Below are 26,200 nucleotides of genomic sequence, written 5' to 3'. Positions count from 1 at the left end.
GCATTCCGGTGGTGTGTGCGGCGGGAGAGGGGAGAAAACGCTATGCCGTGGACCGCAGCAAGGCATATTGGTGATGTTACGTCGTTGCGGAAACGGCTAAACGTAATCCAGCGACAAATCAAGGAGCCAATAGTAGATCTCACTGAAAAATATTTGGCATTACTGTTGAAAAATTCATTCTGGGGACGGAACGGACATAAATAAGCAGTTCCACGTTGTAGCTACTCACATAGTGGAGGCGAACCTGGGGGAATAGCTACATAGACTATAATAATTGAGAGAAACAGGTAGGCTAACGGTAGCTATGCGTTCTCTGTATTTTTTGTTTGCATTTTTGCCCAGTATAGCAAACCAACCTTCTCTTTGCAGCTGATTTGTTTATTCTGTTCAGTGGTTCACTAGCAATATAGTTCTTATTAAGGTAAATTAGAGACATAACGTTAAGTGTACAAGCATGTAAAGTACGATTTGGACATGTAAAATATGAGTTGCACTTATATAATCAGTTTTGTAGTGGCAAAATATTAGCAAACATTTAACTTCTTTTGAGAATAAATGCAACAACACTTTCAAGTAATGGTCCAACATTTTTTTTCGGGAGTAATGTTAAGCAATTTTCAGATCTGCTGAGCACAAACTTGAACCTTGTGTGAATTCTGTAAAACTTCCAGCGCGCGTTAACTGTGAGCGCAGAGGCTGTACCCGCTTTAATTTAGCTTTAACAGTGGCCAAGTAGGCTAATGTGGCTATTTGATCATAATGTAGACCTAACATAAAAAAAACAATGTTGAAAATGCATCCCATAACATTTTAATATGTAAATCGCTGTTCAATCATTCAGCCTACAGTAGCAGTCAATGTGTGGCGTTCGATGTAGGTCTACATTCCATAAGACATTTGAAGAAAAAAAAACATGCAGGGTTTAACATTAACCTGTTTATCCACTTGTCCTTCAGGCAAGGAGGTGACTGAAAAGGATGTTTGATTCAAGAAGCCACTTTACAAAATTAAATGCATTATTATTCCAATACAATTACAGAGAATCAGACAAATTGTGCTAGCCTCAGGCTATTAGCTACTTAGCTTATTCAAGCCTGTCTCAAAATTCAACACTGCCCCTTTAAGGCAAAAACTGTTTACTTGACTGGCTTTTTAAAGATGTCTAGAAATGTACACGTGTTGTGGTCTTGAAGGAAGCAACCACTCTCCTATTGCTGACTACAAATGATCTATAACTGGGCTAATAACTCACTAGCAAAGAATATGAACAAAATGTGCACACGTGGCTACATGCTGCTCTTGTTTTGATCTCAAAAATATGCACATCCTACTAAGAACCACAGTTGTAAGTTCAAAGTAAAGGGCACAGATCCATATATGGAAATGGTCTATTTGCATATAGGCCTTCTGCAGATTGGTAATGCTGACCGGTCTGTGTAGAGTATGTGCTGAATCAAAAGTACATTTGCTGATGTCAAATCTGTTTTGGCACTAATTTAGCAACTAACCTGTGGCGAAAGTTTTGTAGTTGTAAAAAAATAAAATAAGCAAGCAGCAGATTTGATGTAAGTTCTCTATGTCAATTAATGGAAAAGTTGTAGGCAGATTGTTGTATTTTCTGGAACAAAAGGTTCGACGTCTATACCAGAGTGGATTCAGAAAAGGAAGAACTACACTTAATGCATTGGTTACAGTTAGTACTGAGTTGACCAAAGGGTATTAGTGGGGAAATGTACAACTGGATTATGGATTTCTTGTTTGACTGAACCTTCCAGGTCAGGATGGGATCGGAGTTATCAAGAGAATTTGAAGTGGAAAATGGAACTCCACAGGGAAGTGCTATTAGTCCTATCTTATTCACGTGGATGATTGATGATATCTTCGGGAATATCGGACAGGGTATATGCAGATGCTGGTGCCATTTGGATAAGAGGAAGAAATATTCCTTGTCTAATAGAAAATGCAAGGTGCTGTTGGAGCAGTAAAATAATGGTCCTTATGGTGTTTCAAGTTATCTGTGTATCTTTCCACATATTGTTTGCTAACAACCAAGAAGAGTAATAATATGTTCGGACTCTGCGTCAGTTCCTGTAGTTTAATATCTGGGAAGTCAGAATGGGAGGATTTATGGTAAAAAAAATGCTGCAGGGGCTTCCTGGATGGCGCAGTGGTTAAGGCTGCTGTACAGCAGCGCCAGCTGTGCCACCAGAGACTCTGGGTTCGGGCCCAGGCCCTGTCGTAACCGGCCGCGACCGGGAGGTCTGTGGGGTGACGCACAATTGGCCTCTAGCGTCGTCCGGGTAAGGGAGGGTTTGGCCGGTAGGCCAGCGACTCCTGTGGCGGGCCGGGTGCAGTGCACGCTAACCAAGGCTGCCAGGTGCACAGTGTTTCCTCCGACACATTGGTGCAGCTGGCTTCCGGGTTGGATGCGCGCTGTGAAGCAGTGCGGCTTGTGTATCGGAGGACACATGACTTTCATCCTTTGTCTCTCCCGAGCCCGTACGGGAGTTGTAGAGACAAGATAGTAGCTACTAAAAAACAATTGGATACCATGAAATTGGGGTAAAATACAAAAAAAAGACTGATGCTGTTGGGCTTACAAATAAATGGTATTACAATTAAGTTCTGTTGGATTCTGGCAAATACATTTTATGGAAATTATATAGTAGATATAACAGCAAAAAAAACTGAAAATAATATTGTGGATATAGAGGGTAGAGGTAGAGGGGAAAATAAAACATTGATTTGGAAAAATGGGTTAGATTGCTGGCAGAGACAATGGGATAAAAGTAGTAAGGGCATTCCTATAGTACAAGGAAATCTGTACATGAGATAGTGTCATAAAATGGGAACAGAAGGGAGGAAGTTATGTCCCTCTAAAATTGGTAGTGAAACATGGTACTGGAATGTGTAATGGCTGAATGGTAGAGGATGATCATGTATTATTATTTTGTGAAATGTATGATGTAGAAAGGGAGAGGTTGTTTTATAGGGTCAGAGGTTGGATGGAATGGGGGATTATGTGGTATTTTGGATGGGGATGATTTTTGAGGTTTGTAGGGAATTATTTTATTCAGGCGGGCATATTCTTCTGACCAATAAGGTGAGGTGTTGTCATTCTGGAACTTGCTTTCAAACAGGGTGCCAGGGTTCCGGTCTGGAAGCACGTTTTCCACTGTGCTAATATGGATAAAATGTGTTAAAATTACTACATGATATTAACAGAATTTGAAAGCTACAGAAAGGCATGGCCTCTTCTCAATCGAAATAACATGGCTGGTTAGCTAGCTATCATTAGAGTGTTCTGGCTAGCCTGTATCTAGTGGTTCTTACATTGTGTAACAGAGTAATAGGTCTAGCTATGTACTTTTCAAATGGTTGAGACTAACATTAATTTAGGAAATGATTGTTTGCTATGTGTATATTTGGTGTGTAGACAGTTTGTTGGCTTTGCTAGTTAGCAAGCTGAGATCTATGCTCAAGTTGGCTAACATTAGCTAGCTTGCTAGTGATGTTTTGAAGAGAAAAGGCTAGCTCCCTGTAGAATCAAGATGAGGGGATGGGAAAGATTAGATGTGTAGTTGCTTCAATTTGGCTGTTGCAGTGCCCAGACGAGACGAGAGCAAACTGCTACAGCTATTAAAAAAAAAGATTAGATACCTAAATGTCAATGTCAAACCCAAAAAATGTCTATCATTGTAATTGGCTTGCTATTTGAGCTGCATTTCCTGTAAATGTGATCTAATATTATAGCTTGAACAACATAAACTAGCTAGCTATCTCACGCAAGCAGGCTTTTCTCCTCCTTGCTGGTCTGCAGATGCATGACTACATGATCATGTTGGGGCTGTAACATTGAATGGAAATTGCACTACAACAACAACTAGCTAGCTATGTCAGATAGACATTTTCAGGAAAAGCAGCTCATACAGCAAGCCAATAAAATGTATATCATTGCATTTGTGCTTGGTGGTTTGAGTCTTTTAATATTTTTAGGGCCTTTGTCTGACACCGCCTGGTATAGAGCTCCTGGATGGCAGGGAGTATGGCCCCAGTGATGTACTGGGCCGTACGCACTACCCTCCATAATGCTTTGCGGTCGAATGCCGAGCAGTTGCCATACCAAGAGGTGATGCAGCCAGTCAGATGCTCTCAATGGTGCAGCTGTAGAACTTTTTGAGGATAAGAGGGCCCATGCCAAATATTTTCAGCCTCCTGAGGGGGTAGGGGCATTGTCAACTGTGTTGGTGTTTAGATCATAATAGTTCCTTAGTGATGTATACACCAAGGAACATGAAGCTCTTGACCTGCTCTACTACAGCCCTGTCAAAGTGAATGAGGGCATGTTCGGCCCTCCATTTCCTGTAGTCCATGATAAGCACCTTTTGTCTTGCCCATGCTGAGGGAGATGTTTCTGATCTGATCCCTAATAGGCTGTCGTCGGTGATCGGGCCTGCCACCGTTGTTTTGTTTTTAATGATGGCGTTGGAGTTGTGCATGGCCACACAGTCGTGGTAGGGAGTACAGGAGGGGACTGAGCACGCACTCCTGAGGGGCTCTTGTGTCGAGGGTCAGCGTGGCAGATGTGTTGTTGCCTACCCTCACCACCTGGGGGTGGCCATCAGGATGTCAAGGACCCAGTTGCAGAGGGAGGAGTCCTAAGCTTAGTGAGGAGCTTGGAGGGCACTATGGTGTTGAACACGGAGCTATAGTCAATGAACAGTATTCTCACGTAGGTGTTCCTTTTGTCCAGGTGGGAAAGTGTTTCTGGGATGATGGTGTTGATGTGAGCCATGACCATTCTTTCAAATCATTTCATGGGTACAGATGTGAGTTCTATGGGGTGGTAGTAATTTAGACAGGTTACTTTGGCTTTCTTAGGCACAAGGACTATGGTGGTTTGCTTGAAACATGTGGGTATTCCAGAATGGGTCAGAATGCATCCTGGTAATCCATCTGGCCCTGCAGCCTTGTGATTGTTGAACAAGTTTCGATCATAGTCCTGTTTTTACTCTTTGCCTGTTTGATGGTTCATCGTGTCCTGCTCCTTAAAAGCGGCAGCTCTAACTTTTAACTCGGATGTTGCCTGTAATCCATGGCTTCTGGTTGGGATATGTACATATGTTCACTATGGGGACAACGTCATCGATGCACTTATTAATGAAGCTGGTGACTGATGTGGTAGACTCCTTATTTCTGTCGGATGAATCCCAGAACATATTCCAGTCTGCGCTAGCAAAACAGTCCTATGTCTTGGCATCCGCTTCATCTGACCACTTCCGTATTGAGCATGTCACTGGTACTTCCTGTTTTGAGTTTTTGCTTGTAAGCAGGAATAAGGACGATAATAGAGTTCTGGTCCGATTTGCCAAATGGGAGGGCAAGGGAGAGCTTTGTGTTGCGTAAAGGTGATCTAGAGATTTTTCTACTCTAGTTGCACAGGTGGAACGCTCCCTAAAACACTTCTGTGAGCAGGCCTTTCTAATCGACCTGGCCCGGGTATCCTGGAAGGACATTGACCTCATCCCGTCAGTTGAGGATGCCTGGTCATTCTTTAAAAGTAACTTCCTTACCATTTTAGATAAGCATGCTCCGTTCAAAAAATGCAGAACTAAGAACAGATACAGTCCTTGGTTCACCCCAGACCTGACTGCCCTCGACCAGCACAAAAACATCCTGTGGCGGACTGCAATAGCATCGAATAGTCCCCGGGATATGCAACTGTTCAGGGAAGTCCGGAACCAATACACGCAGTCAGTCAGGAAAGCTAAGGCCAGCTTCTTCAGGCAGAAGTTTGCATCCTGTAGCTCCAACTCCAAAAAGTTCTGGGACACTGTGAAGTCCATGGAGAACAAGAGCACCTCCTCCCAGCTGCCCACTGCACTGAGGCTAGGTAACAGGGTCACCACCGATAAATCCATGATTATCGAAAACTTCAATAAGCATTTCTCAACGGCTGGCCATGCCTTCCGCCTGGCTACTCCAACCTCGGCCAACAGCTCTGCCCCCCCGGCAGCTCCTCGCCCAAGCCTCACTCACGCCGCCAAGCTTACCCTAGTAAAACTGACTATCCTTCCGATCCTCGACTTCGGCGATGTCATCTACAAAATGGCTTCCAACACTCTACTCAGCAAACTGGATGCAGTCTATCACAGTGCCATCCGTTTTGTCACTAAAGCACCTTATACCACCCACCACTGCGACCTGTATGCTCTGGTCGGCTGGCCCTCGTTACATATTCGCTGCGCCAGACCCACTGGCTCCAGGTCATCTACAAGTCCATGCTAGGTAAAGCTCCGCCTTATCTCAGTTCACTGGTCACGATGGCAACACCCATCCATAGCACGCGCTCCAGCAGGTGTATCTCACTGATCATCCCTAAAGCCAACACCTCATTTGTCACTAAAGCACGCCTTTGCGTTCCAGTACTCTGCATGCCTGTGACTGGAACGAATTGCTCACTGAAAAAGCCAACACCTCGCTGAAGTTGGAGACTTTTTTTATCTCCCTCACCAACTTCAAACATCTGCTATCTGAGCAGCTAACCGATCGCTGCTGCTGTACATAGTCTATTGGTAAATAGCCCACCCATTTTCACCTACCTCATCCCCATACTGTTTTTATTTATTTACTTGCTCTTTTGCACACCAATATCTCTACCTGTACATGACCATCTGATCATTTATCACTCCAGTGTTAATCTGCAAAATTGTAATTATTTGCCTACCTCCTCATGCCTTTTGCACACATTGTATATAGACTCCCCCCTTTGTTTTCTACTGTGTTATTGACTTGTTAATTGTTTATTCCATGTGTAACTCTGTGTTGTCTGCTCACACTGCTATGCCTTATCTTGGCCGGGTCGCAGTTGCAAATGAGAACTTGTTCTCAACTGGCCTACCTGGTTAAATAAAGGTGAAATAAAAAAATTAAAAAAATTAAAAATTAAAATCTCCGGCCACCAGGTGCACTTCCTCTGGATGAGCATTTTCTTTTTCACTTATGGCCCTATACAGCTCGTTGAGTGCAGTCTTAGTGGCAGCATTGGTTTGCGGTGGTAAATAGACAGCTAGGAAAATACAGAAACTCAATTATTAAATAGTATGGTCTACAGTTTATCATAAGGTATTCTAACTCAGGCAAGCAGGACCTTGAGACTTCCTTAATATTAGAGATTGTGCACCAGCTGTTAATTAAGAGACCACCACCACTTACTGTTCTCTTACATTCTGTCCTGCTAATGCATAGAAAAAAACAGCTAGATTTACAGGTGAAGTTGTAAGTTTACATACACTTAGGGTGGAGTCATTAAAACTCGTTTATCAACCACTCCACAAATTTCTTGTTAACAAACTAGTTTTGGCAAGTCAGTTAGAACATCTAGTTTGTGCATGACACAAGTCATTTTTCCAACAATTGTTAACAGACAGATTATTTCACTTATAATTCACTGTATCACAATTCCAGTGGGTCAGAAGTTTACATACACTAAGTTGACTGTGCCTTTAAACAGCTTGGAAAATTCCAGAAAATTATGTCATGCCTTTAGAAGCGTCTGATAGGCTAATTGACATAATTTTAGTCAATTGGAGGTGTACCTGTGGATGTATTTCAAGGCCTACATTCAAACTCAGTGCTTCTTTGCTGGACATCATGGGAAAATCAAAAGAAATCAGCTAAGATCTCAGAAAAAAATTGTAGACCTCCACAAGTCTGGTTCATCCTTGGGAGCGATTTCCAAATGCCTGAAGGTACCACGTTCATCTGTACAAACAATAGTACGCAAATATAAACACCATGGGACCACGAACCCGCCATACCGCTCAGGAAGGAGACGCGTTCTGTCTCCTAGAGATGAACCTACATTGGTGCAAAAAGTGCAAATCAATCCCAGAACAACAGCAAAGGACCTTGTGAAGATGCTGGAAGAAACAAAAGTATCTATATCCACAGTAAAACGAGTCCTAACCTGATAGGCCGCTCAGCAAGGAAGAAGCCACTGCTCCAAAACCTCCATAAAAAAGCCAGACTACGGTTTGCAACTGCACATGGGGACAAAGATCGTACTATTTGGAGAAATGTCCTCTGGTCTGATGAAAGAAAAATAGAACTGTTTGGCCATAATGACCATCGTTATGTTTGGAGGAAAAAGGGGGAGGCTTGCAAGCCGAAGAACACTATCCCAACCTTGAAGCACGGGGGTGGCACCATCATGTTTGGGGGTGCTTTGCTGCAGTCTTCCAAATGGACAATGACCCCCAAGCATACTTCCAAAGTTGTGGCAAAATGGCTTAAGGACAACAAAGTCAAGGTATTGGAGTGGCCGTCACAAAGCCCTGACTTCAATCCTATAGAATATTTGTGGGCAGAACTGGGAAAAAAAAGTCTGTGCGAGCAAGGAGGCCTACAAATCTGACTCAGTTACACCAGCGCTGTCAGGAGGAATGGGCCAGAATTCACCCAACTTATTGTGGGAACCTTGTGGGAGGCTACCCAAAACATTTGACCCAAGTTAAACAATTTAAATGCAATTCTACCAAATACTTATTGAGTGTGTGTAAACTTCTGACCCACTGGGAATGTGATGAAAGAAATAAAAGCTGAAATAAATAATTCTCTCTACTATTATTCTGACATTTCACATTCTTAAATAAAGTGGTGGTCAGTTAGCTGACCTAAAACAGGGAATTTTTACTAGGATTAAATGTCAGGAATTGTGAAGAACTGAGTTTAAATGTAATTGGCTAAGGTGTATGTACACTTCCGACTTCTACTGTATATTATCCATGTGCTTCTTCAGCCATGACTCAGAGAAGCATAGTATATTACAGTTCTTAATGTCCTGTTGATAGGATGGTCTCATTCGGAGCTTGTCCAGTTTAGCCTCCAGCGATTTCACATTCACCAATAGAACAGAGGGTAGAAGCAATTTTTATTATTTCGCCGCCATAGTCGCACCGGGGTGCCCACATGCCAGCCTCTATAGCGCCTTCCACGAGTGTCTGGGATTTGGTTCTGGTCCGGGATAATCGATGTCTTTCGCCTCCGACTCATTGAAGTAGAAGTCCTCGTCCAAACGGGGTTAGTGATAGTTTCTGGACATCAGAACAGCTATTTTCAGTCATAGGAAACAATGGTAGAAACTTTATTGTCAAAGAAAGTTAAGATCAGCATTTATTCTCAAAATAAGTTACATGTTTGCAAATATTTTTTGCCACTACAAAACGGATTATACAGGTACAATTCATATTTTACATGTGCAAATCATATATTCTTGAACACTTGTCTCTAATTTACCTACATAAATTCTGTTTGACAGCTAGCTAGCTAGCAAGCAAGCAGTGTTGCATGCTGGCTAGCATGTCTTTCACATTTTCACCAGGAATGCCCATTTGTGTGTGTGTGATAGGGAGAGCTTCAGTTTAAGCACACTCAGGACAGTTTGGGAGTCAAACACTGTTTTTATTCTGCAGCAGCATGGTGAATAATGTGCAGAGAGTCGACGACACCTGGCGAACATGCACCAAAAGCAACTCAAGTGGCACGAGCAACAGCGGCGGCGAGAGTTCCAAGGAGAGCTCTCGCTCCTCGACGCCTGTGCTGGCTGCCGACCGCACGGAAAGGCTACGGGACAAGATGCGCAGGCGGACAGAGTCAGGCGACCACTGGTTTTCCCTAGAGTTCTTCCCCCCTCGTACTGCCAGTGGGGCTGTCAATCTCGTCTCTAGGTCTGTAGCTGAAACTCATTTGCTGTTGGCTTGTTCTAGCTAGTAACTCTCAACGAGGTCAGAGTTTGAAATTTGCAGCTAACTAGCTAGCAGATCCGACCCGGTTCCTTACAGCTGCACTAGAAACGGACAGGGTTCCTGTGTAGATTAAGACACAGCGACGCCAGTGTGTGATATGGCTTGGAAAATGTACCTCAATCCAGGGATGAGAAATGCATTGTACTGCGAATTGTCCTATTATCCCAACTGTTACACCGAGAAGAATGTATAACTGATAGTTAGCTAGCAGTTGTTCAATATTCTCTGTAATAGTTGGGTTAATGGGGCAATTGGAGTACAACGTATTTCTCATTCCTGGATTGAGGTACGTTTTCCAAGCCATATTTTGCGCTGGCTCCACGTTGTCTTAATCTACACAGGAAGCCTGTCTGTTCGTAGTGCAGCTGGAAGCAAGTGGGTCGGATCTGCTCGCTAAACTGCTAAGTAACTACTTTTAGCAACGCTAGTGTGTAATTAGCTTGCAAAAAAAACGGAATAGTCTGCCAGAATAAAATTCAATTTTTACTTACTCTGCCGATTGTCCGTAGGATTGGTCCTTAGGCAAGAGGGAAATTGAGAAAAAAACATCTAATAGAACATATATTAAACAGACTTTCCAAACGTGGGTCTGTTGTAGACCCAATTTCTCTACACTTACATCATGAATGTGTGCCATAAAAAGCAAGGACTTGTGAGGGACTTTTATTTTGACACGAGGTAAGCAGAGAGGATTTGACCTAGTTGAGGAGCTGCTGCATGCATGTACAACAGATCCACGTTTGGAAAATCTGTTTAATTATATGTTAATATGTTAATATATATGTTTTAATTCTCAAATTCACCCATGCATAAGGACCAAGCCTACGGACAATCAATATTTGAAATGGAAATGTATTGAACTTCCGGTGGACTATTCATTTTTTTTGCCAGCCAATTCCCAGCAACGCTAGGGACGTGTACTAGAGCAACTAGAGTTGCTAAAAGCAGCTACTAACTAACCACATCTTCTCTCTCTCCCATTTTTCCCATTCAGATTTGATCGCATGGGCTCTGGGGGGCCCCTGTTCATAGATATTACCTGGCATCCGGCGGGGGACCCAGGTTCGGACAAGGAGACCTCCTCTATGATGATCGCCAGCACAGCGGTCAACTACTGTGGCCTGGAGAGCATCCTGCACCTGACCTGCTGTAACCAGACCAAAGAAAAGATCACTGGATACCTGAGCAAAGCCAAACACCTTGGCCTGAAGAACATCATGGCTCTAAGAGGAGGTAGGGCCACATCGAGTAGGGTGACATTGCACATAGGCACAGGTCTAAGGGGCAGTTTTCATATTTTCCTCTTAACGGTTAAGGTTCGAATTTGTGTAGGGTGAGCTGATCTTTGGAACAACCCTGCTCTTCTACCCAGAGCATGGTTAGTCTATTGTAGGAGTGTTTGTGTGTGCGCTTGGCTATTGTATTCCAATAGCCTGAGGGTCTGCCTGATATTTGAAGTGAATTCCTGTTCAAAAATGTTTGTTCATATTGCTGCTCGTGGCCATGTCATATCGCTCACAATGACAGCCTCCTGCATCGCTCTCATTGCAATTGCTTTGGTTCATATTGTGGCTTGTGGTAAAATCATATCGCTGAGTCTCAGTTTAACCCTTATTTATCCAGATTTCTCTCATTGAGAAGAAGCATTTTTCAAGAGGGGCATGGAAACTACACTACCCGTCAAGTTTGGACACACTTCAAGGGTTTTTCTTTATTTTTATAATTTTCTACATTGTAGAATAATAGTGAAGATATCAAAATGATGAAATAACACATGTAGTAACCAAAATAGCATTACACAAATCAAAATATATTTGAGATTCTTCAAATTGCCACCTTTTGCCTTGATGACAGCTTTGCACACTCTTGGCATTCTCTCAACCAGATTCACCTGGAATGCTTTTCCAACAGTCTTGAAGGAGTTCTCACATATGCTGAGCACTTGTTAGCTGCTTTTCCTTCACTCTGCGTTCCGACTCATCCCAAACCATCTCAAATGATAAGCCCACTAAGCCCAAACCAGATGGGATGGCGTATCGCTGCAGAATGCTGTGGTAGCCATGCTGGTTAAGTGTGCCTTGAATTCTAAATAAATCACAGACAGTGTCACCAGCACCTCCACACCATAACACCACCTCCTCCATGCATTACGGTGGCAAATACACGTGTTCACCCACATCGCGTCTCACAAAAACACGGCGGTTGGAACCAAAAATCTCCAATTTGGGCTCATCAGACCAAAGAACAGATTTCCACCAGTCTAATGTCCATTGCTCGTGTTTCTTGGCCCAAGCATGTCTCTTCATCTTATTGGTGTCCTTTAGTAGTGATTTCTTTGCAGCAATTCGACCATGAAGGACTTATTCACACAGTCTCCTCTGAACAATTGATGTAGAGATGTGTCTGTGTACTTGAACTCTGAAGCATTTATTTGGGCTGCAATTTCTGAGTCTGGTAAGTCTAATGAACTTATCCTCTGCAGCAGAGGTAACTCTGGGTCTTCCATTCCTGCGTCGGTCCTCATGAGCGCCAGTTTCATCATCGCGCTTGATGGTTTTTGCGACTGCACTTGAAGAAACTTTTAAAGTTCTTGAACCTTTCCGCATCGACTGACATAATGATGGACTGTCGTTTCTCATTGCTAATTTGAGCTGTTTTTCGCCATAATATGAACTTGTTCTTTGACCATATAGGGCCATCTTCTGTATACCCCCCCACCTTGTCACAACACAACTGATTGGCTCAAACGCATTAAGAGGGAAAGAAATTCCACAAATGAACTTTTAAGAAGGCAAGAGTGTGCAAAGCTGTCATTAAGGCAAAGTGTGGCTACTTTGAAGGATCTCAAATATAAAAATATATTTAGATTTGTTTAACACTTTTTTTGGTTGCAACGTGATTCCATATGTGTTATTTCATCGTTTTGATGTCTTCAGTATTATTCTACAATGTAGAAAATAGTCAAAATAAATGAAAAACCCTTGAATGAGTAGGTGTAATAAAACTTTTGACCGGTAGTGTATACTGACTAGAAATATAAACGCAACATGTAAAGTGTTCATCTCATGTTTTATGAGGTGAAATAAAAGATCCCAGAAGTATTCCGTATGCACAAAAATATTATTTTGTTCAAACTTTTTGCACAAATTAGTTTAAGTCCCTGTGAGTGAGCGTTTCTCATTTTCCAAGATAATCTATCCACCTGACAGGTTTGGCATATTTTAAGAAGCTGATTAAACAACAGTCATTACACAGGTGCACCTTGTGCTGGGGACAATAAAAGGCCAGTTTTGTCACGTCTCAAGTTTTGAGGGAGTGTGCAATTGGCAAGCTGACTGCAGAAATGTCCACCAGAGCTGTTGCCAGAGAATTGAATGTTCATTTCTCTACCATAAATGTTGTTTTAGAGAATTTGGCAGTATGTCCAACTGGCCTCACAACCGCAGACCACGTGTAACCACTCCATCCCATGACCTCCACATCAGACTTCTTCACGTGCAGGTTCGTCTGAGACCAGCCACCCGGACAGCTGATGAAACTGGGTTTGCACAACCAAAGAATTTCTATACAATCTCAGAGAAGCTTGTGTATTCACCAGGGTCTTGACCTGACTGCAGTTCAGCATCGTAACCGACTTCAGTGGGCAAATGCTCACCTTCGATGGCCACTGGCACGCTGGAGAAGTGTGCTCTTCACGGATGAATCCCGGTTTCAACTGTACCGGGCAGACGGCGTGTATTGCGTTGTGTGGGCGAGCGGTTTGCTGATGTCACCGCTGTGAACAGAGTGCCCCATGGTGGCGGTGGGGTTATGGTATGGGTAGGCATAAGCTACGGACACAATTGATTTTGTCGATGGCAATTTGAATGCACAGAGATACCATGATGATGAATGATATTTAGCAGATTAAATTGCGGGTGTAGCGAAATGCTGGTGTTCCTAGCTCCAACAATGCGGTAGTATCTAACAATTCACAACAACGCACATCTAAAGTGGCATTGACTGAAATAGAGTAGAATACAGTGTTTACATATGAGATGAGTAAAGCAGTTTTTAAACATTATTAAAGTGGCTATTGATTCCATGTCTATGTATATAAGGCAGCACTGGTTTCTGGTTTGGGTAGGTTTTAATAGACACCGTGGGAGCAACATCCTCTATACAGTTTCTTATGAACTCAGTCACTGTGTCTGTAAATGTCAATATTATTCTCTGAGGCCACCTGGAACATATCCCAGTCCGCGTGATCAAAATAATCTTAAAGCAATGATTCCAATTGGTCAAACCAGCGTTGAATAGACCTTAGCACGGGTACTTCCTGTTTGAGTTTCTGCCTATAGGAAGGGAGGAGCATCTCTAGGGCTTTTCCTAAGCAAGTACTACAGTCCATGTGTTTGATAGAACTTCGGTAGTGTTTTCCTCAAATTTGCTTTGTTAAAATCCCCAAATACAATAAATGCGGCCTCAGAATATGTGGTTTACATAAAGTCCAGTGTAGTTCCTTGAGGGCTGTCGGGAGTATTGGCTTAAGGGGGAATATACACAGCTTTAACAAACCAAAGGTAATTCTCTCGGGAGGAAATGCTGTCGGAATTTGATTGAGGTATACAAGGTCGGGTGAGCAAAAGGACTTGAGTGTCTGTATGTTATCACAATCACACTATGAGTGGTTAATCATGAAACATACATCCCCGCCCTTCTTCTTCCCGGAGAGTTCTTTATTCCTGTCTGCGCAATGAACTGAGAACCCAGCTGGCTGTTACGGTCCCTGAAGTCTCTGGAAGGAGATCCTCGCCCTGAGCTCGTCTACTTTATTGTCCAGAGACTGAACATTAGTGAGTAATATACTCGGAAGCGGTGGATGGTGTGCCTGCCTCTTGAGTGGGACTAGAAGTCCACTCCGAATACTTCTTCTCCATTGGCGGCGTCTTGGAGCAGCCTCTGGGAAACGTTACTTGCCCGGGGGGGTATGAACAAAGGATCCAATTCAGCAAAGTTGTATTTCTGGTCGTAATGCTGGTGAGTTACCACCACTCTGATATTCAAACGTTATTTCTGGCTGTATGTAATAACACAAACATTCTGGGCTAATAATGTAAGAAATAACACACAAAAAAACAAAATACTGCAAAGTTGCTTAGGAGCTAGAAGCAGAGCTGCCATGTCTGTCGGCGCCCACTTACTATAGCCATACCATAACGAGGCAAATGGTGGTCACACCAGATGGACTGGTTTTCTGATCCAAAAAAATACACTTAAAAAAAAAAAAAGGTATCTTTGACCAACAGATGCATATCTGTATTCCCAGTCATGTGAAATCATAGATTAGGGCCTAATGAAGTTATTTCACTGATCTGTTACTTAGTAAAATCTTTGAAATTGTTGCATCTTGCGTTTTCATATTTTTAAGTGTAGCTACTACGTCTTATTGTGACAAATTCCCTTTGAGCACCATGTTTTCCTGATCTCTTTATAGATCCCGTAGGGGCTGACTGGGAAGAGGAAGAAGGGGGCTTCAACTACGCCACAGACCTGGTCAAACACATCCGCTGCGAGTTTGATGACTACTTTGACATCTGTGTGGCTGGTATGATTGATGCAAAATTACTTATTTTTAAATGTATTTTTTATTTTTTACACAGCTTCAGCATATTGTCATTTTATACTAATGGTATCCTTTCATCAGGTTATTTGTGGAGGACTTTAAAGTAGGCTGTTGTACCTACTTATACGATGTGAGCATTTTATCTCCCGTAAAGCCATTTAGTCCTTCAAGTTGTTGGTAAAATGTGACACACTGCACATTAAAACTCATTTATTGTGGCAGGCTATCCTACTGGCCACCCGGAGGCAGACAGCTACGACGAGGACCTGAGACACCTGAAGGAGAAAGTGGACGCCGGGGCAGACTTCATCATCACCCAGCTCTTCTTCCGGGCCGACACCTTCCTCAAGTTTGTCAGAGATTGCAGGGCAATAGGGATCACCTGCCCCATCCTACCAGGCATCTTCCCTATCCAGGTACTAAGGATGATACCATTATCGGGATACTTGTTAGTATTGCGGCAAGGAAACAAAACTCGAAGCGGATTTGACTTCTTTAGGAGAACAGCCTTAATGTTGGAAACAAACATTATTATGTTGTTATCCAGAGTCTCATGTATTTATTTTCCAAGCTGTAAGCACACTTCTTTCTTTAAAAAAAAAAATACAGCAAGTTTTTAAAGGACCAAATAGTTTTCATTTTTGCCATGAAAAAATATTGCATTACTGGTATCGTCTCAGCCCTACCAGGAAGTTTGGGACATAGGCCTAAACTGGGCCGTGGACTTGTGTGTGTGGGGTGGTGTGGTCAAAGACTACATTTATGTCGAAGGTTGAAAGGGAGGCGTTGCGTACTTTAACGCTTTCTTGGAATGGCATGTTCAAAGATGTGATGATAGCGAGCAATGTTGTAGCAAAAACAAAACATTATTCATCGGACAAGGGGACATTTTCCCATAAGGGGCAGTATATGTTTGGAGTGCCTGGTGGGCGGGGTTTGCTTAATTTTAACAGACAAGCTCAACCAATTACAGCTAAAGTATTTGAAATTATTTTCTGAAGTATTTGTATGTTTTGTTTTTTGTTTTATCATTCCTCCTTTCTTCCAGGGCTACCAATCTCTAAGGCAGCTGGTGAAGTTGTCTAAGCTGGAAGTGCCTGAGGAGATCATGCGGGTCATCGAGCCCATTAAGGACAACGACGCAGCCATCCGCAACTACGGCATTGAGCAGACCGTGGGCATGTGCCGCGTGCTCCTGGAGAGTGGCAATGTGCCGGGCCTCCACTTCTACACGCTGAACCGCGAGGTGGCCACCATGGAGGTTCTGCGGCAGCTGGGCCTCTGGATCGAGGACCCCAGGTTGGTTGTCTAAGCCCGGACCACCCACCACACCATACCTGGGTCCAAATAGGATTGTTTTTTCTTTCAAACACTTCAGGTTGCTTGCTTGATTTAGCAGACACAGTATTTGAAGAATAATGAAATGTAAAGCTACTACCGTAATCCCGGTTCTCTGACAATATGAGTGAGATGTATCACATATGGGAATTCGTTTAGGATCGCCTACTTGAATGAGGCGAGACCCTCACCTTTTCTTAAAGGACGACTGCACTTCCTGATTTGGCCTCCTTTTAAAAATTTGCTTCATTCATTTTGTTATTAAATGCTTTCAATATTTGTATATGAAATTCTACAATTTGTAATTGATTTGACGTTTTTAAGTCAATTTGGAGGAATTTTTATATTTTGTCCCAGGTACATTGTGGAATTTACCGATGGTCCCTAACTAGCCCCATAGGGATTCCAAAGTCGACCCAAATTTACCACTGACATTGCGTTTGGGTCACGTGCACCTGTACTGCCAGCTGTGGGCATATGGACAGGATTGAAACAAACCCAACCTTCATTAACTTCGTGATGCAGTCATAAAACTCTGTTTTTGATCGAGACAGACTTTATGACAAGAATTATCCTATTTACACTAGTCAATTTTGACAGTATAATCAAATGTTTCTGACTCACCGACGTGACCATAAGCTGTTGTCTAAATGTGAAGTTGTTTTTTTAGGGGCAGTTGTTCTTTAATAAGCCGACCCCCTACTTTTTCGAACATTCTGTTAAAAATCGCGCAACATTTTGGCGTCCTGCTACTCATGCCAGGAATATAGTATATGCATATGATTAGTATGTGTGTATAGAAAACACTCTCACGTTTCTAAAACTGGTTAAATCACGGCTGTGACTATAACAGAACGTCTGTTTCATCGAAAAGCGCAGGAAAATCTGATCACTGGAAATGGAAAAAAATATCCATGCGCCACTTCAACCCATTGTTAAAGGTGAACCGTATTAAATGAGGCCGAGGTTGCAGTACCTACAGCTTCCACAGGATGTATAGAGTCTTCTCATTTGATTCGGATTTGATTCTTGGTAGAACCGACCAAAGGGAACCGATTCCCTCCGACCACCAACTTGATGCATTGGCCCGGTGTTTTTCCGGACATTTTTTCCAGACGACCAGCTATCGAATTTACATCGCCTCCTGATGATTTTTATAGCTTATTAACGTGTACTAATACCTAAAGTTGCATTGGAAAGGTATTTCGAAGTGTTTTGTGAAAGTTTATCGTCGACTTTTTAACTTTTAAAAAATGACGTTACGTTATGAAACGCTATTTTTTCCGTTTATCACACAGTCTTCATAGATCGATATCTAGGCTATATATGGACCGATTTAATCGAAAAAAAGACCCAGTATTGATTATGGGACATCAAGGAGTGCCAACAAAGAAGATGGTCAAAGGTAATGAATGTTTTATATTTTATTGTGCGGTTTGTGTAGCGCCGACTATGCTAATTATTTTGTTTACATCCCCTATGGGTCTTTTGGGGTGTTACATGCTATCAGATAATAGCTTCTCATGCTTTCGCCGAAAAGCATTTTAAAAATCTGACTTGGTGCCTGGATTCACAACGAGTGTAGCTTTAATTCAATACCAAGCATGTGTATTTTAATGAACGTTTGCGTTTTAACTAATACTATTAGCGTTTAGCGTAGCGCATTTGCATTTCCAGAGCTCTAGTTGGGACGTCTGCGTCTCAAGTAGGATCAAGAGGTTAAAAGGAGCCACTCCCGCCCTCTGCTTATTCTCAAGCGTGCTTCTCTTCCTCACGCCCTTGCGAGCAGGGGAATGCGGTGATACGTCTTACTCATATAATCAGAGGACCAGGTTACGCAAGTAACCTTAAGTTCTCTTTCAAGTACTAATTTTGATTTATCACATATGGGGATATGGCCAACTCCCATATCGCAAAAAACATGCTGTCCGAAGCCAGGGTAGGCCCAACATCACCAACCCTCAGAGGTCCCGTTACTGAGAGTACACACCAAGAAGGTGCAGAAACAACCCATTGGGAAGAACCTCATAACAAAGCCAGGTGAAGCCCAATACGTGGCTTTTAAAATCTCAGTTCAATGAAATACACTATATATGCAAAAGTATGATTAAAAGGATTTCAGCCACACCCATTGCTGACAGGTGTATAAAATCAAAACATTGGCAGTAGAATGGCCTTACTGAAGAGCTCAGGGATTTTCAACGTAGCACTGTCATAGGATGCCACCTTGCCAACAAGTAAGTTGATAACATTTCTGCCCTGCTAGAGCTGCCCCGGTCAACTGTAAGTGCTGTTATTGTGAAGTGGAAATGTCAAGGAGCAACAACAGCTCAGCCATGAAGTGGTAGCTAACACAAGCTCACAGAGCGGGACTGCCGAGTGCTGAAGCACGTAGCGGGTAAAAAGTGCGACATTCACTACCGAGTTCCAAACTGCCTCTGGAAGCAACATCAGCACAAGAACTGTTCATCGGGAGCTTCATGAAATGTGTTCCCATTTCCGAGCAGACGCACACAAGCCTAAGATCACCATGCTCAATGCCAAGCGTTCGGCTGAAGTTGTGTAAAGCTAGCCGACATTGTTCTCTGGAACAGTGGAAACATGTTCTCTGGAGTGATGAATCACACTGCACCATCTGGCAGTCCGACGGAAGAATCTGGGTTTGGTGGATGCCAGTAGAACGCTACCTGCTCGAATGCATAAAGCCAGCTGTAAAGTTTGGTGGAGGAGGAACAATGGTCTGGGGCTGTTTTTCATGGTTTGGGCTAGGCCCCTTAGTTCCAGTGAAGGGAAATCTTAACGCTACAGAATACAATGACAATCTAGACTAATCTAGACTTGTTTCAGCATGACATTGACCCTGTGCACGAAGTGAGGTCCGTACAGAAATGGTTTGTCGAGATAGGTGTGGAAGAACTTGACTGGCCTGCACATAGCCCTGACCTCAACTCTATCGAACATCTTTGGGATGAATTGGGATGACGATTGTGAGCCAGGCTTAATCGCCCAAAATCAAAAAGTTGACCTGACCATCCTACCGATCCTCGACTTCGGCGATGTCATTTACAAAATAGCCTCCAACACTACTCAACAAATTGGATGCAGTCTATCACAGTGCCATCCGTTTTGTCACCAAAGCCCCCATATACTACCCACCACTGTGACCTGTACACTCTCGTTGGCTGGCCCTCGCTTCATACTCGTCGCCAAACCCACTGACTCCAGGTCATCTATAAGTCTCTGCTAGGTAAAGCCCCACCTTATCTCAGCTCGCTGGTCACCATAGCAGCACTATATTTCACTGGTCACCCCCAAAGCCTATTCCTCCTTTGGCCGCCTTTCCTTCCATTTCTCTGCTACCAATGACTGGAACGAACTGCAAAAATCACTGAAGCTGGAGACTCATATCTCCCTCACTAGCTTTAAGCACCAGCTGTCAGAGCAGCTCACAGATCACTGCACCTGTACATAGCCCATCTGTAAATAGCCCATCCAACTCCCTCATCCCCATACTGTATGTATTTATTTCTTGCTCCTTTGCACTCCATAATCTCTACTTGCACATTCATCTTCTGCACATCTACCATTCTAGTGTTTAATTGCTATATTGTATTTACTTTTCCCCCATGTCCTATTTATTGCCTTGCCTCCCTTATTCTACCTCATTTGCACACACTGTATATAGACTTTTTCTACTGTATTATTGACTGTTTGTTTATTCCATGTGTAACTCTGTTGTTGTATGTGTCGAACTGCTTTGCTTTATCTTGGCCAGGTCGCAGTTGTAAATGAGAACTTGTTCTCAACTAGCCTATCTGGTTAAATAAATAAAATAAAGATCATTAACCCTTCACTCGTTGGAATTGGCCTATATGGATAGGGCTAAATTGAAATGTTTCTTATAGAGATATGGAATGCATGACCATGGTAGCAATTACAAGGGAAAAGTGTGGATATTATGGGAAATTATTAGACAAAAGATGAGGACACAACAGTTCTTCATCTGCATTGCTTGCTGTTTGGGGTTATTGGCTAGGTTTCTGTATAGCTCTTTGACATCTTTCTGATATAAAAAGGGCTTTATAAATACATTTGATTCACCTGACACAACTGAATCTAAACATTACACTGTATTTTACATTTACTGTACCTTTTGCCGCCTTTGTTGCTAACAAAATCTGTCGTACACGTCGATCCAGAGCATCCCAAACATGCTCAATGGGTGACATGTCTGAGTATGTAGGCCATAGAGGAACTGGGACCTTTTGAGCTTTCAGGAATTGTGTACAGATCATTGTGACATGGGGCTGTGCATTATCATGCTGAAACATGAGGTGGCAGATGAATGCCATGACAATAGGCCTCTGGATGATGTCACAGTATCTCTGTGCATTCAAATTGCCATCGATTTAAAATGCAATTGTGTTTGTTAGCCGTAGTTTATGCCTGCCCATACCATAATCACATCACCAGCATGGGGCACTCTGTTCACAACGTTGACATCAAAAAACCACTCACCCACACAACGTTATACACGCTGTCTGCCATCTGCCTGGTACAGTTGAAACCGAGATTAATCCTTGAAGAGCACACTTCTCCAGCGTGCCAGTCGTCATCGAAGGTGAGCATTTGCCCACTGAAGTCGGTTAGGACGCCGAGCTGCAGCCAGGACAAGAACCTGGTGAGGACAATGAGCACGCAGATGAGCTTCCCTAAGACTGTTTCTGACAATTTGTGCAGAAATTCTTTGGATGTGCAAACCCAGTTTCATCGGCTGTCTGGGTGGCTGGTCTCAGACGATCACAGACATCTGTGCACCATTTTTTCATGTGAGCACAGTCCCTAGCTGCTGCAAAGAGATTAGGGTTTTGTCTCAACACAGCCCTGCCTTTCCACTGTGGTGAAAACAATGCTACTCCTTCCCCTATCAAACGTTAAACCCGAAGAGCGAGGGTAGGGCAGAGGGCCGACGGCCGGCCCTCCTCACCTCCCTTAGGAAGGTTAGAGGGGTGGATCCTTGCTGCAGCGTAAGACAGCTTTACTACTGGTTCAATGGCCTAGCCTGAGTCTTGGCAGGCTGCTGCGTCACTGGCGACCTCAGTCCCCCAAGGCCAGCTTGTTGCCCCCTCCCAGCTGTGATGCTGGGGCGAGATGCAGGAACCAGCGGCTGGCCACGGGGCCCTGGTCTGCGGGGCAAGCAAAAGTTGAAGGCTTTGCCTTATTTCTTGTGCATGTCACACTTCTGCTGCATGGCGGCGACAGTGGGCCCAAACAACTCCTTGGACGACACTGGGGCTTCCAAGATGCAGTATAACCTCAGCCAAAGCGCCATTCCTCCCACAACCGCTAGGCTGGTGGTACGATCACAGCATTGGGAGGCACAGAGTTTCAGGTCTGTAATTCCTCCATATTGTGGCCGTGAGGCCTGCAGGCTTGAGAAGGGGGGAGAACGGGGTTGTCAGTCCGCACCTCCTGAGCAATATCGTGGATATCCGTGAGATTATTCTCCTCCGCTTCTTTGTTGTCCCCTAACTTGCTACATCATCAGACAGTGACGGGAGGGAGTCAAGGCTATCCGTGACCTCTCCCTAACTGGGAGAGGTTGCAGAGAGCCTACCCTCAGGTGTCGCTGTTTGCTTGGAGGCAAGAGGGGCTATCGAGATCGAAGCATGTTTAAGCCTCTTCTTCAGACCAGCCCTCATCTGCAGTGCTTGCAGAACTCCGGGTCCTCGAGCGCCTCTTGGGGATGTCCCTTACCCAAGCAATTGATGCCTAGAGGGTGGGAATCTTTCCCTGCAATCATGGACCTACAGGCACATGAATGTGGGGGTTCGAGTGCTAGGCTCGTCCCTGGACGGGGTAGCAGTGGACATTGTGAGGAATGAAGCTTGCTAGGGGGACCGAGCAGTGTCTGTTATAGGAACAAAGTGTAAACTGCGTACGAAGCTAGCTAGTTAGAAGCCTTGCGACTAACAGCTAGCAATAATGAGCTTCGTAGAACCCTATAGCCGTGAGGCTAGTTGGGCGTTAGCTAGCTAGCAGCTATCCCGCGGTGAAGGGGTGGGACGTTAGCTAGCTAGCAGCTACCTCATGGTACGCCATGGCTAGCTCAGTGCTGACTGAAGGAAACCACGTGGTGGCAGAGTTAACTTTCAGATAGAGTGCTCCCGTAAACAAGGGCACCATGAGACTGAGCTGGTCGGTGTAGTTAACAGAACGGGTGAACGTAGGTTAAACTACACGAGAGAAGTGAGATGACAATGCTACCACGGTGCAGGTAGGGTATGCTAGTGCGGATAGCTTGCCTCTCAGTGAGCTAGCCATGTTAGCCTAACTGAGTCTCAAGCTAGCCGTGAAGCAACAGAGACTGAGAAGTAGATAAGGAATTTCGATACAAAAATAGAACCTTAGCACTCAACCTCTCGACAGGGTCTGAAGACCTTTCGCACGGCAGCGATGTCCTTCATGGTTCACTTGTGAGCAGTTAAGCAGTAAAACTGGTATCCAGTTGATATGAGGAAAGCTAGAGTACTATTGCTCTTCGTGAGGCAGAGAAGCGAGAATAACCAGAGGGCAGAGTGGTTCCTTTTCACCTCATTCATCACTATATCTGTCTCCAACAGATACTTTTGATATTATATGTGATACATCAAAACAAGTATTTGAAAGAGAACCAAATGGGTATACTATGTAAGGTTTAATTGTCTATTGCACAATAATCAGATTCAATTTGATTGGTACATGCACACTCTGTCCTGGAAAGCTTAATAAAATCAAACAAACCACTTCACATGAAATTGAACTGCCTATGTATTAGAATGGAATAGCTGCTGTCGCAGCCTTTTCTACTAGTACTGATGCCTTCTGGTTGTCTTCTTGGGTTGCCAGGCGTCCACTCCCCTGGGCGGTGAGTGCTCACCCCAAGCGCAAAGTGGAGGACGTGCGGCCCATCTTCTGGGCCTCCAGACCCAAGAGCTACATATACAGAACACAGGACTGGGACGACTTCCCCAACGGACGATGGTGAGCAAGCCATACACTGGACAAAAGCTCTAGAGAAATCACCTTGCACCTTGGCTAGTTTGTGGTTAGACATGGTTACATTTCCAATGTTTGTTATCTCAACCTATTCTGTGACTTTTCCATGTGAATAATTACTGTGTAATCAGTGAAAAGACAAAGTTCCCAGGACTTATCAGCTTGGCTCTGTGTTATTTTAGGGGCAACTCGTCATCTCCAGCCTTTGGCGAACTCAACGATTACTACCTGTTCTACCTGAAGAGTAAGTCGTCCAAGGACGCCCTGCTGAAGATGTGGGGCGAGGAGCTGACCAGTGAGCAGAGTGTCTACGAGGTTTTTACCAGCTACATTAAGGCCCAGCCCAACTGCGCCGGACACAAGGTGACGCCTGGCCCTGGACACTTCAGACTGAAATATTTCAGTCAGCTTTCTTCCGTTTGGAGCTTCATGAATTCGAACCACGTGGCCATTATGAATACCACCTAAACCCTTGATTTCCGCTTTGCTCAACTGACATCAATGATCGGCTGTTATCTCCTAGGTGATGTGTCTGCCATGGAACGACGAGCCGCTGGCTCCGGAGACCAACTTAATGATGGACGAGCTCGACAAGGTGAACCGCCGGGGGGTCCTCACAATCAACTCCCAGCCCACCATCAATGGCAAGCCCTCTGACGACCCCATCGTGGGCTGGGGCCCACCGGGGGGCTACGTCTTCCAGAAGGTGAAGTTAGGCCTCCGTGGTTTGGTTTTGGGGATTACCAATTATAAGATTATATAACATGATAAAGGCTCATATATACATACTTTATAATAAGTTATAAATCATCATACTGTACCTGCAGGCTTAAAGTAAAGTTTTACCAAAATAATTGTAGAAAGAAGGTAGGCCTACCAAAGGGAGGGGAGATTTAAACATTTGAATTTATAACACAATATAATATAATATATACACCCATAAAGTCATTCAAATTATCAAGTATTAAAATAAGGTAAAATAACTGTTTAGGAAAATGAAGGCTGTCCCCTTTTCTCTCTTGTTACGATGTTGAGAGTAGGGTGATTCACAATCTTTCCTAGAAATGAGGAAGAGTGAATAAATTAAAGGTTTCTCAAACTTAGTTATTGTATTACACGCATACTAATCATGTAATGACATGAACCTAATGCTGTGCGACGTTTGCAAATTCAACAGGCCTATCTGGAATTTTTCACCTCGAGTGAAAACGTCACCGTTCTCCTCAAAGTGCTGAAGAAGTACGAACCTCGCGTCAACTACCACATTGTCAATGTTCATGTAAGTTCATCTACATATATTAGCCTACATTTACACCTGTTTTGTGAATTGAATGGATTGTTGGATTGATCTACTGGTCGATTGTTTCCATTTACAGGGTCAGAATACGACGAACGCCCATGACATGCAACCCAACGCTGTGACATGGGGCATCTTCCCTGGCAGGGAGATTGTCCAGCCCACGGTGGTGGATCCAGTCAGCTTCATGTACTGGAAGGTAAAGGTCATCTTATTAACCTACTGGCCCCTTCCAGGAACATTACCCCCTATGCACTTGTAAGCAATGAGGTGAAACCATCTCTCAGAAGGAATGATGGAGTGTGCTAGGGGTTGTTTCTGGTTCTGGAATGTTCCCTTGACTCGGATGTGTTTGTGAAATGCTTGTCATTGGTTCTCTATGTACATTTTCTGAGATTTTAGTTGAGTATGGAATTTTTAACCCTCTACATCGTCTCTCTGAGCTGGAGCGTTTGGAAAGTCACAAAAACCTCCCGTGAGGCCTTTTAAAGTAATCCTTTTTAAAGTCATTATTTTGTGTGGAATTTTAAAGCTTCCTGATAAAGTTTTATCAGAGCTGTAAAGCTAAATCGATGTCGAAACACTTGAAATTCCCACCTTTCAGAAATGCGTAGAGTTAATTGTTTTCGCCTTCTTTTAATAGGACGAGGCCTTTGCCCTGTGGATTGAGCAGTGGGCCGAGCTGTATGACGACGAGTCGCCATCACGCATGATCATCAAGTACATCCACGACAACTACTTCCTAGTCAACCTGGTGGACAACGACTTCCCATTGGACAACTGCCTGTGGCAGGTCATCGACGACATGTTTGAGCTGCTTGACAACCCCCCGGAGGAGCAACCCACGGAGCAACCTGTAGAACAGCCTGCCGAGGAGTCACCCGTGGAAGATCAATCCCCAAAGTAACTGTGGCGACAGCCACTGACGGACTCTTTTACTTTTTCTCCCCGGTGCTGCGATCGAGAACTTTTCACTAAAAACTAACACCACAAAGTACTTAACTGGAATATTATACTATACAGTATATATACTGCACATATATACACTGCTCAAAAAAATAAAGGGAACACTTAAACAACACAATGTAACTCCAAATCAATCACACTTCTGTGAAA

The 26,200-nt window shown here is 43.7% G+C and overlaps 1 protein-coding gene across 3 annotated transcripts; it reads left to right on the top strand.

Moving 5' to 3' along the window:
• On the top strand, window positions 1-26,200 carry LOC112221595 (methylenetetrahydrofolate reductase-like). Of its 3 annotated transcripts, none has more exons than XM_024383750.2 (12): window positions 1-287; window positions 9,477-9,728; window positions 10,801-11,039; window positions 15,283-15,393; window positions 15,634-15,827; window positions 16,460-16,710; window positions 23,638-23,772; window positions 23,970-24,150; window positions 24,311-24,493; window positions 24,965-25,066; window positions 25,164-25,283; window positions 25,728-26,200. In XM_024383750.2, exons 2-12 carry the CDS (start codon window positions 9,478-9,480, stop codon window positions 25,989-25,991), a joined length of 2,031 nt encoding a protein of 676 aa, XP_024239518.1. In that variant the 5' UTR covers window positions 1-287; window position 9,477; the 3' UTR covers window positions 25,992-26,200. The 3 variants fall into 3 exon arrangements, with proteins under 3 accessions (XP_024239518.1, XP_024239517.1, XP_024239519.1); XM_024383749.2 differs by having other exon boundaries at window positions 9,474-9,728; window positions 25,728-26,199; XM_024383751.2 differs by lacking the exon at window positions 1-287 and adding an exon at window positions 8,986-9,081 and having other exon boundaries at window positions 9,474-9,728.

The sequence above is a fragment of the Oncorhynchus tshawytscha genome, linkage group LG22, assembly GCF_018296145.1.
Source record: "Oncorhynchus tshawytscha isolate Ot180627B linkage group LG22, Otsh_v2.0, whole genome shotgun sequence".
NCBI lineage: Eukaryota > Metazoa > Chordata > Actinopteri > Salmoniformes > Salmonidae > Oncorhynchus > Oncorhynchus tshawytscha.
Note: the sequence above shows the minus strand (reverse complement) of the source record. Positions and strands in the feature narration are given on the sequence as shown.